At 34.0% G+C, this 13,052-nt stretch overlaps 1 protein-coding gene across 1 annotated transcript in view; it reads right to left on the bottom strand.

Annotated features, from left to right (window-relative positions):
- Positions 1-884: 884 nt before the first annotated feature.
- LOC149791502 (uncharacterized) overlaps positions 885-13,052 on the bottom strand; it is a 70,621-nt gene continuing 58,453 nt past the window's right edge. The window contains exons 31-37 of the mRNA XM_089969437.1: positions 12,484-12,735; positions 10,928-11,203; positions 7,087-7,122; positions 5,650-5,762; positions 4,023-4,087; positions 1,976-2,136; positions 885-999 (exon numbers count right to left, since the gene is read on the bottom strand). Coding sequence (XP_089825563.1) covers positions 2,103-2,136; positions 4,023-4,087; positions 5,650-5,762; positions 7,087-7,122; positions 10,928-11,203; positions 12,484-12,735 — 776 coding nt within the window. The 3' untranslated portion in view covers positions 885-999; positions 1,976-2,102. The remainder of the gene's footprint in view (positions 1,000-1,975; positions 2,137-4,022; positions 4,088-5,649; positions 5,763-7,086; positions 7,123-10,927; positions 11,204-12,483; positions 12,736-13,052) is intronic.

The following is a 13,052-nucleotide window of genomic DNA, read 5'->3' as shown; positions in this document are numbered from 1 at the left end:
ACAAACCATAGCCCCATAGTCACATAAATTACAGCAAAATAAACTGCCACTGCATATAAACACCAGTGAGAAACTCCAAGTTAATAAATCCCATCTTTATATAAATAAAAATATTAAAATGTCAAACAATTCATAAAGACCACTTTAGATGATCCCCTTGATTGTTTTACCCCACCCCAGGGGATGAATCTAAACTCTGTAAGAGATGAGAAGAAGCATTTGTAACACTGGTTCCACAATACATTAGAATCCAGTCTAATGCTACAAATGCAATAATATGTACTCCTTTCGCACAACGTTGTGGAATACAGAAACAATGTTACATATGCGTATATTCTGTACTCTCTATGGACAAAACAATGCTGCATATTTAATACTGTGTACTTGCTATGCACTACTTTCCGGAACAGGAAAGCAACGCTATGGACGCAATAAAAGTGTACTCCATATAAATTATTTACAGGAATAAGAAAACAGTGTTCAACTTTAAAAATATATCTGAAATTAATGTTGATCATGTTACTGCTGCCGTTGTTACCAAGAAAATCATACCCACATATTTTCATACAAGATACATGTCTGCAGAATGTAGTTTATCAATCTACCAATCTATGAGGTTTTAGACTTTCAAAAACTTTCAGACAGAAATTTAGCATTAATGACACTAATGATTTGATAAGAAATCAAATTTACATTTAATTATACAACACATGAGAAAAAATATTGCATTTAAAGTCTGTTTAAAGCAGTATTCCAAACTAAATGGCGAAATAAACTTATGACAATATCAATGAATTAACAGACAGAATCACATTCTCTTGCCTTTTCCTTGAAAATCAATTTGAAAAGAATGAACAATGATAATTAAAGTATCAACCACTTACTGACAGTTTGGTTTTCCACTTGACACGACACATTCATAATTAGAAGGGCAGCTTCCTCCAATGTTGGCGACATATAATATACACAGTTGATCATCATAATTAGCGTCTGCTGGGACTGAAATGCATAACACCAAAGAATGATAGATTATTTAACTATTTTCATAGAAGAAACATAAATATTCTGAATGTATTTATTCCTGTGAGTCCCAGTTCTTGTGATTGTGTGAAAATGACATTTTTAGTGGTGGATTTTAAAGTTATCAAATTGATCACTTAAGGATCACATTTTGTTGGGTTGAATCACTGTTTGAAGCAAGTACAAAATCGTGAAATTGGTACCTAGTGAACAAGTGAATTCAAAGTAAACAGACAGATAATTAGAAAGAGATATATAGTAATTATGAATTTAAATTTAGTTGCAATTCAAGAATTTCCATAGATAGATTTTAAGGTTGCTACAAACCATGAATATGAAGGATCAAAAAGGTTTTATAGGAGAAGACAATCAGTCTGAACCTCATTTTCAGCCTTAACTTCCAATACCATTGATTAACAATTTTTAAACATTATTTTGTTTTAAATTGTGACAATTAATGCTCAATAACAAGTTCATACAAAAAGACAAGTATATGTTGAGAGATTGTAGGATAAATAATCGGATCAATTAAATAATTCATGCATCTACAAGAATGATAGTAACCACACTTACTGCCTTTGTAACACTGTTTCATGGCCAAAAAACCCACGACAATTCAATAGTTTGCATTAAGTATTACTTTATGTGTCCCCAAGAGCTATTCATACAGTTTCATCATCCAAAAGTATAGCCCTTTCCATGAGGAAAGATCAAAACTGCAACATCTTCTGTGATAACATAACCCAGATATATATATATATATATATATATATATATATATATATATATATATATATATATATATATATATATATGAATGTGCACAGCCACTATGTAGGAATGACAGGATGATATAGCTTCTGCCATTTCCTTGTAAAGCCTATGGAAAAAGAAACAGAAATAAAAATACTGCAGAATGACATCTATTCACCTAATATTAGTATTTGGCACTCACCTTGTTTGCCCTCAACAGTCACATTTTGGGTATAAATAGTTTGTCCTTCTAATACTATTTGTGCTCCTTTGGCCAGATCCAAATTAGCCTGTGCTAATGCTATGTCTGCTGCAGTTATGTCTACCATCTACAGGGTGAATTCGATAATGATACTACCGTTCCTGTAAATGAAAGCTGACTTGTTAGCAAAATAATCTGTGGAGGTGAAAATTTGTGTTTCAACCTCATGGAAAAAAAAGTCATTCACTGCATGCCCCCCAAATCTGATGAAAGACCAATGGATGGAAGGACCACTAAGTGTGTATGATCTGTGTCAACTTTGACCCTTTCTCAATAAAGAGTAGGCCATGAAATTAAAACTGCATAGGATCTGTCTATCTGGTTCTTCTTGTAGGGTTTAACGCCACTTTTATGCACACAATAGGCTATACATGGCGGCCAGTATTAAGGGTGGAGGAAGAACCCGGGAAAACCCCAGAAAGAACTGCCAACCCAAGAGAAGCTACTGGCAAGCTTTCTCCCATACCCACACTGGCCGAATCTGAGACTCGAACCCACGCAGACAGAGGTGAGATTGCAGTGATCCATAACGGAGAGCGCTTTAGACCACTCGGCCAGTCGGGGACCCCCTGTCTATCTGGAATGTTATCTTCAGTTGGCTAGCTGAATTCATAGATACCTGATCATCAATTAACATATATGGTTTACAGCCACACACCCATGTACAGCATGGAATGCTAGCAATAAAAGTCATCAGGATCTGAAGAAAAGAGCATGTGCAAATGCTTAAAGGACTTAAGGACATGCCTGAAGACACTAGTATACTTACACCCATCACGCTGCACAAATGAGGGAGGCCTCTCATTCATCATATCTAAGTCATTTTGAAATCGGTGATCACGTTTGAACAGACATACCCTAGAGTCCAGCCAATGCATCATCAATTCTTGTACCTGTTAACAAATTCTGCAACTCCAGCAACTTCCAGTTAATAATATGTGACCATTATTTCCACAGCCCTTGTTGCACCGTTTTGAGATCACCAGATGTAATACTTGCCACATGCCATTGTATCATCATCATTTATCAGGGTGGGGGAGGGAAGGATGAAGACTTAATAGTTTTCTTTTGATTGCTCCAAAGTTCACACCTATCTTCTGCTTATTTGACTTTCCTACAAAACTGTGAACCATATCTTTTTAGAGTACAGCATATGAACCCATGGCATGACCATGTATTGGTAAAAATGATACCCAGTTCAAGGGCACTTGATTCCCCTGCCACCCTCACCCACCCCGAGGCAAGGTTATCGACAGCTTGTAATGCCAACAATAGTCAAGAATAATGTTAAAGCCAAGTCTTGTTATTATTGACCAAAAAGCTTGGCTGGAAATCCCTGTGTATATTATTCAATCAGATGACTGATCATGTTCCACTCATAGGCAAGACATAATTATTTGCAATTTCTTGTTTATATATTCTTTCCTTTTTTCCTATATTATGGTGAAAGGATTATTGCGGGAAACAGTTCTCTAGACTTAAACAAATCCAAAAGCTTTCAATAGCATAAGTAAACAGATGTCCTAACTTGTAGGTCACATAAGTAAACATGAGCCCCGACTTGAAGGTCACATAAGTAAACAGATGCCCTGACTTGAAGGTCACATAAGTAAACATATGCCCTGACTTGAAGGTCACATAAGCATTACAATATTACAGGTATATTCAAGATTTATTTCACTACAGGACCAATAATTATACATAACCATAAAAGCAAAATCTGTCATTGGCGACATTTATGATTTTTTTTATAGCAATTACCATCTCATTCTAATCAAATGTGTGTACAAATCATCTACTGTTGATATGTTTATGATTTCTGTAACTATACATCAGATTAAAGTTACCAAATTATAAAGCAGAAATGAAGGATAATTGTCACATTTGTTTCATTATCTACCATCAATATGCAAATGTAATATTTATAAAAATATAAATTTGGGTGAAAGTTATCTAAGTAAATGAATAAAATAAAGGATCCACTCACCTTATTCTTATAATGTTGACTTGAAAATAATTAGCTCCCAACTTACTTCGATAGTAAGAAGTCAACTAGAGAAAAATAAAGAAACATAAAAGAAATGATTCTGTGGTGAGGATTTTTATACTGCTCAAATTATTTCTGAGGGCTGTTCCATTTAAAAATGCATGGTACCCAGGGAAGGCATGTTTTTAAAAATATATGCCAGGGTACTTTGAAGTCACAGGATTCATATTAAAATCATTCTTAATTGCATCTATGTGTGAGTACCCCACTTTAAAATTGCCTTCCCAGGCTCCCATGTATGTCTTAATGGAACAGCCCTGACATATTTGGGTTAAAAAAAACAATAATCCTGCAGAATGTTTCATCTTGCATGTCTCACTGGGCCACATGAACAAACGTCATCTTTTTAAGGAGCTAACATTGTTCACAAATAAGCAAAAAACAAACAGAATTTCTTTTTTCTGCAAAACTATAACGCATTTTGTCAGAGTGTTACATAATAAATGGTATCTTGTGGCACTAAAGCTTTCTACAACTTCAGGACACTGGATAAAATTATTGCAAAGCTTCAGAAACAATGCCAAGACCATACTATCTCTGAATTCATGTTTTATGAAGCTTGTTATTCTAGGGTTTCCCTGTACTTTGTGAAATCTACATTTCATAAGCAGGAATACAAGTCCTAAAAATGAAAGACATGAATCACTGCTCAGCTCGACAACGTGACCAGTAGAGATTATAATTAGGTCACTGAGAACTAGTTTTGCGTTTTGCTTGACCATGAACATAGTTTTGCAGAAATAAAGATGAAGCAAAACAAAATAACTGAAGTGGGAGAAGTACATAACTGTCACCTACTTTTCCTAAAGCGAGTAGTATTATTTTTATAAATTAATCCTTAAGGTTCATGATTGTACATACATAGTATCAGTAAAACAGAATTAAATGCAAATCTATAGGTTAATGCCTACAAGCTAATAATTTCAACTACACTACCAACACCATAGTGTTCATACATATGGTTTACAGGTGAGGTAAAATAATATATATTATTTATGTTATTGTATTTATGTGTAGTGTAATATACAGTTCCAAGACTACTGTCATAAGTATTATTTCTATACACAACCCCTTTCTTTTTCCTTATTTTTTTCCAAACTACTGAATATTCATTGAGGACACTAATATGTGGCTGACATTACCTATGAGAAGAAAGCAACTAAGCCCTGATACCAGGAGGCATATTAGCTCAGTTGGTAGAACATCAGACACGTAATCCAAGGATCACAGGTTCAATTCCAGCAAAGGCCAGTCCAGCCAGAGCTAGTGACTACAGCATGTACTTGGAGAAGGCACTTAGCTCCATTTCTTCAGCATTATATAGTCAATAATGTATGTAGTGCCATTAAAACCAGGTAAAGCAAGCAAAACAAAAACCCTAATTTCAAAGTAAAATAACATGACAAGTTTCCAAAATTCTCACTAAAGGATTAGTTTACTAAAAAAAATATATATACATTACAACTGGCTTGAAAATGATAAATATATGTCCTGTTAATCGGCACCAAATTTAAATCTGGAAGGGTAATCCTTACATTATGGAAAACAGGTAATCAACAATACTTACCATATTGAAAGCTGCAACTCTGTATTCCTCATAAGTTGTTTGAACATTCAAATTTTCAGAGCTTCTGAATGTATAATTCAGAGAAATGATTGTCTTAATGATCTTTCTGCCAACTAAAAGAAAAAGAAAAAAATGTCTACATGAAATTTCAAGGAATTATATGTCCTTATCTAATAATTGTGTTTTCAATTTTAAAAGACCATGATAATGACTTCAGGTCATGGATAAGGAAGGAAAGGAGGTAGGAATGCATAAATAAGAAAGTGCAGTGCTTTCTACGAATCCTGTGTTTTGGACATATGACATTACATAGACTTGAACTGAAAACACAGAATAAATAACAACCGTGACTGTGTGCCAATATCAAAACATCTAAGTATAAATGTCCATTCAGGTTTTGGGATTTGCAGCCATGAAGAAGCTTACTTATCCAAAACCTTGACCAAGATTTTCAAATGACCTTGAACATGTGGGTGACAGCATGGGTACAGGTGAATGGATTTCAAGTGGTAAAGCTGCCTAATTCCACAATCTAATTATGACAACTATCACTCTCAGGATTCAGGATATAAATAAAAACTGTATCCACAAGCTTGACCAAGTTCAAATGACTCAAGCATGCATGAGGGCAATAACTACTGTAAACATTGTTACAAAGAAGGAAAGAAATTGCAGAATTTCAACCTTTCATTTTTATTTTCTTTATAAATGAATAAAACCTCTTAGTTTAAACACACAGTATGCTAATTTTGTCATTATTTTGGGTGTCTCCATTGAATATTGGCTAGGGCGGTTAGAAATAGTTTCAACTTACATCTTTTAAGAGTTTAATTAGCTATACAAAGGTACCACTTTAATCTGGTCTATGAGGTGTAGTGAAGTAGGAAAGTAGATCATATTTATATGGACACTTTATTTACAGTTTCCCTATGGATAGTTATTATCCTGAAGCAGAGAATTTGATAAACACTTTCTGCATAAAATGTTTAATTTCTACATTTCTTTGCTGAAAATACATCCAAGGTTGTTCATTATGTAGTAACATATTTTGATCGTGTATTTATAGACATGTGGAAAGCAATATATCCTTTTGAATACAGTGCACAAATCTATCAATTTTAACAATTAAAATAATATGTTGCCTAGTTTGCTGGGAATTGCATAGCTATATGCTAGACTTGTGTGGAATTCAACAGCTTCTGAAATCCTACTTTCTTGTGCAAGAGCAAACTAAAACAGCTTTAGATAATTTAAGACGCGCTACTGGAAAATATTAGAATGCATGGGCTAATAGCAGAAATCAAGTTAATGGAAAATATACTTAAATGCATACCAAACAAGAAAGAATATCAATAATATTCGTGTACTTAAATGTTAATAAATATCTGTAATAAGGAAAATATAACTACTATAGCATTCTATAATGAACAAACTTACTTGGAACAGGTTGTTGTGTTGTTGTGATTGTTGGACCTAAAAAGAAACAAAAGAAACTTAAACATTTGTTTTTATTTAAACTTGCATACACACATAGATCTCTCTTTTCCCCTTTCAAAAAACTGTGATATGCAAATATCTGTTCTGTATTTTCTAATCTTCTTTTTGCTTCAGAAATGAAGATATAGTGCCATTTGTTAATGGAGTATTACACCACTTCTTCAATAACTCGCGCCCTGATAACTCTCGAACCTGCTTATATCATGGGATCAGGCATGGATCCCATTTTTTAAACCAGAAAATCCATATTTGTTGAATTTGAAGAAAATCGTGATCAAAATTGGTAATGGAAACTTTGATATATCACTTGTTTTATCATCGAAAAAGGTAGATAGGACCTGGACATTTTAATCAACATTATAAAATATCAAATTTTAACATATTTCATACAATTTTTTACATCTTCTTTCCAAACACAACAGTTAAAGATATGTAAGGAAATTTCAATCAATGAAAATGTCACTTACGCCAAGTGGAGGCAGTACTTTAATAAATAAATACAAATGAAATAATTCTTGTATCTACGGAAATTCGTGTTCTAGTTCCATCTTTAGTTCCTTTTAAGTGTAATCGTCATAAATGCAATGTGTCCTCTTGTAATTACACGTAAAATGCATCAATCTACTTTAACAGCTATGTCCGCAAGTGTTTCACTGAGAACCTAATTAAGTGCTGACCATGTTTTTATAACTGACTTGTGGAAATATTTGTTTCAAATGTTGTGCTAAATTAAAAGCTGGCCTCCTTTGTAGTATCACGTCAATTATGTCTTTTGAACCAAATAAAGGAGGTGGAAAAAAAGAAAATTAAAAGGCACAAAATTCCTACAAACTTAAAATCTAGCAACCCCTGTCATATGTTGGGTGAACTCACTTCATTTGATCAATCGAAAACTGTTATACAAGTTATTGTGTATTAACATAAACTACCTTAAATTAACCGACTCTTTCATAACTGTGATCAAAGATAGCAAGGCTGCCAAGCAAAATGAATACTTCATAAAAAAAAGCTTGAATTCACAGATACAGACCATTGTGATCAAGCAAGTTTCAAAAAATTCTTGAACTGGCACTTAGAGATATCCTCAAGGATGATAAGAATTTTCATTATTACTTCTACTGAAATTAAGGCATCAATATTGTAATAATTGAACAAAACAGAAATTGAGTTTCGACGTAGACAATTGTCTCACGAAATAAATATCACGTGTTTTTAAATAAAATAAGGAATCTTGTTTGGTTGTGTATCAACAGTTAGTCTAGTTCCCTGCTTTGTGGGCTCCCAATTTGGCAGATTATTATTAAACACCTCTACAGGAACCAGACTCATCAAGAAGACAAAAAGCAGTGATGTAATACACATATGTTTTGCATACATGTGATAGTTGTTGAAACCAGTTGGAACGATCTTTCACATGTTTGACATTTAGAAAATAAATGCTATTTAAATAGAATAATGAATAACTTCATTAGAAAAAGCACGTTATTAAAAATTATTATCAACATGATTGTAAAATGACGATTCAGTCATTAAACAGACCAGTTCACTAATGCCGCTCCCTCCTCGGTTTTCTCGATGTCAAAGCAAATTTGTTCAATTTTTGGAAGTCCCTTTGTAACTCATTCCCTCGCCTATAGTGCGGTCCATGTTTGTGGACCCCGTGGTGCCCAAGTTTTCAAGGGAGAGGTGTATACAGCAATTACAATAAGTAATACTAGTTAATAAACATTTTTCATTTTCAAGAAAGGTCTCGAAAAGATCTGCAATGTAGATCTTTTATCGTATAACAAAATATATTTGGGCCTATCCAGGAACTTAATACTCTGTCCACTTGAAATTGAAGGAGGTGGATGTGATGTGATGTGATTTTGATTTTTAACATAACTTTAACACTCTTTCAGTCATATCATTATGATGTCTGCAGTGAGGCAGTTTATAGTGATGTCTAACACTGGGGCATCATTATAAGTCTTTGGTATGACTCAGCTGGGGATCGAACCCTCAACCTCCCGCATCCAAGGTGGATGTTCTAACCACTAGGCCACCGGAGCGGTCGAAGGAGGTGGAAGATGGGAAAGTATCATCATGCTACTCAGCTGAAATAGGACAAACTCTGTTGAAGAAAACTTGTATATACTCAAAAAATGGCATTTATTTGAATCAACATGTACACCTAAGTTTGTAATACTAAAATAAAAAAAGTTTAATACTTTATTTGCTTCTTACTAGACTGAACCATGTTAATACAAAGATGAAAAAAACTATAAAACATCTTCATGGAACGAGAATGCCCAAACAGTGACATATATGCATAACTAAATGTACTATAGAGAGATGAACAAGGGTAAAACTCTGCACCTATCCTACATTATAAACTTCTTCAGCATTGCACATTCTGCATTAGTAATTCTTGCGTCAGACTGTAACAGGTTTGTTCAATTTTCCTGTCATTGTCAATTCAGACTGTACCAGGGTTTGTTCAATCTTTTTGTCACTGTTGAGTCAGACTGTCACAGGATTTGTTCAATTTCTCGTCAGCTAAAATAACCATGACCTTAACAATTGACATTATTTTAGCAGCCAAGGAAACAGTATAAAAAACATGCTATAGTCTGAGACTACAGTGACTGATCAAAAAGCAAGTAATGTCGGAAAAGTAAATATTTATTAAAGAAATTATTAATCAATACTGCATGTTCCTGTGATAACAATATGAGTTGGATTTCTTCAATAAACAAGATAATGGTAAGGGTAATTGTGATCCTTACTTTTTCTACATGACCACAATGTTCCACCTAAAAGGGGCCATTAGGCCTACTTTTTCTGTTCCTGGAATAAACAGATACTCTTTCTTCCCCAAATTTCAGCCATCCTTAACTTTTGGTGATGGTATATTGGTGACTGCTTAAATATTTTAGCAGTAGAGACAATGTTACATCTTGTTACCAGTGATCTTGACATTTCTGATTGTGACACTAAAATCATAATAGTCTTCTATACCTTGCTCCAAGCAACATCCATCTGCAAAGATCAGTTCAGGACTGTACAAAAAATTGAGATTGCTGTAAAGTATCCTTCTTCTTCAAATGTTGTTTCAACCCGTGACCTGACCTTTCACCTTTTGACCCTAAAATTTATAGACTTTTTCTAACCCTAAATTTCTAGCAAACCACAATGCCTAGTAGTGTACTTGGTTGAGAATTTGATTCAGTTTTAAATTTTTCAAAAATGAAATAGGGAACAGCTGGCTGGCTGACTCAAGATAGATGGATATTATAAAATAATATGTTTTCCTGCACCTTTTGGCAGCCATAAAATAATTTATTCAGCAGCTATGAGTACAAATGAAACAACAAAAACAAAGCATGTCACTGCAAGAGTGACATAAGTGTAAATTGAGATTAGAGGACTGCTTATGTCAGTAGATATATTGCAGTCAGCAGGAACCATAAAGATATCATAATGAAGATCCAAAATTCATGGGAAACCGACTGAAATCATGAACTTCATCAGTTGATGGACTGACAGATCATTTAACTTGCTGGCAAGGATATCTTTAAATGCCAGTCCATGTTCATGGCAGGAAGGAAACAAGTGTTCCAAGGAAGCAGCTATATTATTTGTATCTCTATGCTGATGCATCTCTCATAAACCTGACCATGCAAAAGCATTCGACACAAAACTTTATTCTTAATGCTGTCATTATTGACACAGAAAAAGTGCAACCTCTCTCTCACCATGCATACAGAGAGAAGATGAGATAACGACTGTGGTATCTTACCCTGAAGACAAGTATCATTCACTTTTTCATATCCAACTAGACATGAACATTCATAAGATCCAGGTGTATTGTGACAACCGGAGTTGTTTTTAAAATCGCATATAGTAGGTAAAACAGCACATTCATCCCTATCCTTGCTGCAATCTTCAAGCCATCCTGTTTTACACTGGCAAACACCATCAACATTGTTACAGCTCTGAGCTGGATTCACAGAATTTGTAGTATTACAGGCACAAAATGTAGCACAGCCATTACCAAATGTGTTGTTCGAACATGCTGTTGAGGAAAAAGAATGCATGCTTAATATATATTCTACACCATACAACTTCTACCCCAAAAGGAATATATATATATATATATATATATATATATATATATATATATATATATATATATATATATATACTGGGATTTATAACAAAATAATAACAAAGAACTAAAGAATAAACAATACAGAGGGTCATCAAACTCTACTCATCTGATCAACATTCAATGTAATGAGTGGGTAAGGATGCACAATCCATTTACCTCTATGTAAATAATATAAGGATATTATTGTCACATTATTGTCTCCTGTCCAGTGGTAGAAATTATTTTTAATCTTTGACAACCCTTGAATACTGCTTTAAACATTATACCTTGCACTATCTACTTAAACTGAAGAAATTCCATCAAATTTGAACAAAAAAAAATAACTGAAGGTTTTTTGTTGTTGTGGGAAGTATCATTTCCACACATACTATTGAAAAAACCATTAACGACATATTTCATAATATACCTATAATCCTTGACATCTGAACACTGTATCTTTATAAATTAATTAGGTTAACTATTTCTACAACATTGAGGCAAGTAATTATATGTATATCTGAAGCAGACAATCAAATTTGATGAAAACCAGAATAAATAAGCTTAAACTAATGCATAATGGAGAAATAAATAAGGGTTTGTGGAAGGCAGTATTGCGTAAGTCTCACCTGCACTAAGTAAATGCCACTAATGAATTATGTAGGAATGAGAGACATCCAAAAATATCTGGTACAAACTGTGGAACAGAATAAATCTACTCCAATTTAGTTTCACTTATGTACAATTTACAATCTTACATAATCTTAAACAAAAGTAAATTAACACTATTTATGACATCCCTGGTGCCAATGTGAAGTGATGTGTGTGTTCAATTTGGATTTGTAACAAAGCTTTAACAATTTTTCTGTTATATCACTACCATGTCTGCAGTGTGGCAGTTTATAGTGATTTCTAGCACTGGGGCATCATGTCGCAGACATGTAGCATGATGTCCCATCCAGTCACATTATCATGACACCAGGCCAACCAGTCCTAACACTAACCTCTTAATGCTCAGCACCAAGCAAGGCAGCTGTAAGTACCATTTTTGTAAGTCTTTGGTATGACTTGGCTGGGGATCAAACCCACGACCTCCTGCATCCGAGGCAGATGCTCTAACCGCTAGGTCACCGGAGCGGTCATGTGATGCCTCCTTGAGAATCTGCTAATGACAGGCAAGATCAAAATGTGACAGCACATAAACTTACCAACACAAGAATTAATACTGGAAACATATCCTTTATTGCATTTGCATGAGTATCCACCAATGAAATTTGTACAGTCAGCATTTTGTGGACATGTTTCAGCAAAGGCGCACTCATTTTTATCGTCACTACAGTTCACACCTGTCCAGTTTGCGTAGCACACACAGCCAGTTGCTTTATTGCACTGAAGAGTGTTTGAAGAATTACAAGTGCAATTATTAGTACAGTTGAATCCCCATGTACCATTAGGACATTCTGAAAAACAAAGTAATGAAGTCAAACATATGTATGTATGTATGTATGTATGTATGTATATTTGTGTATGTGTGTGTATGTGTGTGCATGTATCTACATATCTGTGTGTGCACAACTGACTCAGGGCATGAATAAGAAAGTGATGAAATAAAAAATATATATGGCAGTGTGTATTACAACTTTTTTTCATATTTTGTATGGATGTAATGACACTACATTTATACACAAATGCATAATAGACAAATCAGTACAAATGAATAATGATAATCATACTGATGAAATTCCTGTCCTAAGCTGTACAAATTCTAATAGTTTAT

This window comes from Sinohyriopsis cumingii, chromosome 9, assembly GCF_028554795.1.
Source record: "Sinohyriopsis cumingii isolate HCF-2022 chromosome 9, ASM2855479v2, whole genome shotgun sequence".
In the NCBI taxonomy this organism is placed as follows: Eukaryota; Metazoa; Mollusca; class Bivalvia; order Unionida; family Unionidae; genus Sinohyriopsis; species Sinohyriopsis cumingii.
This window is presented reverse-complemented; position numbering and strand designations above follow the sequence as displayed.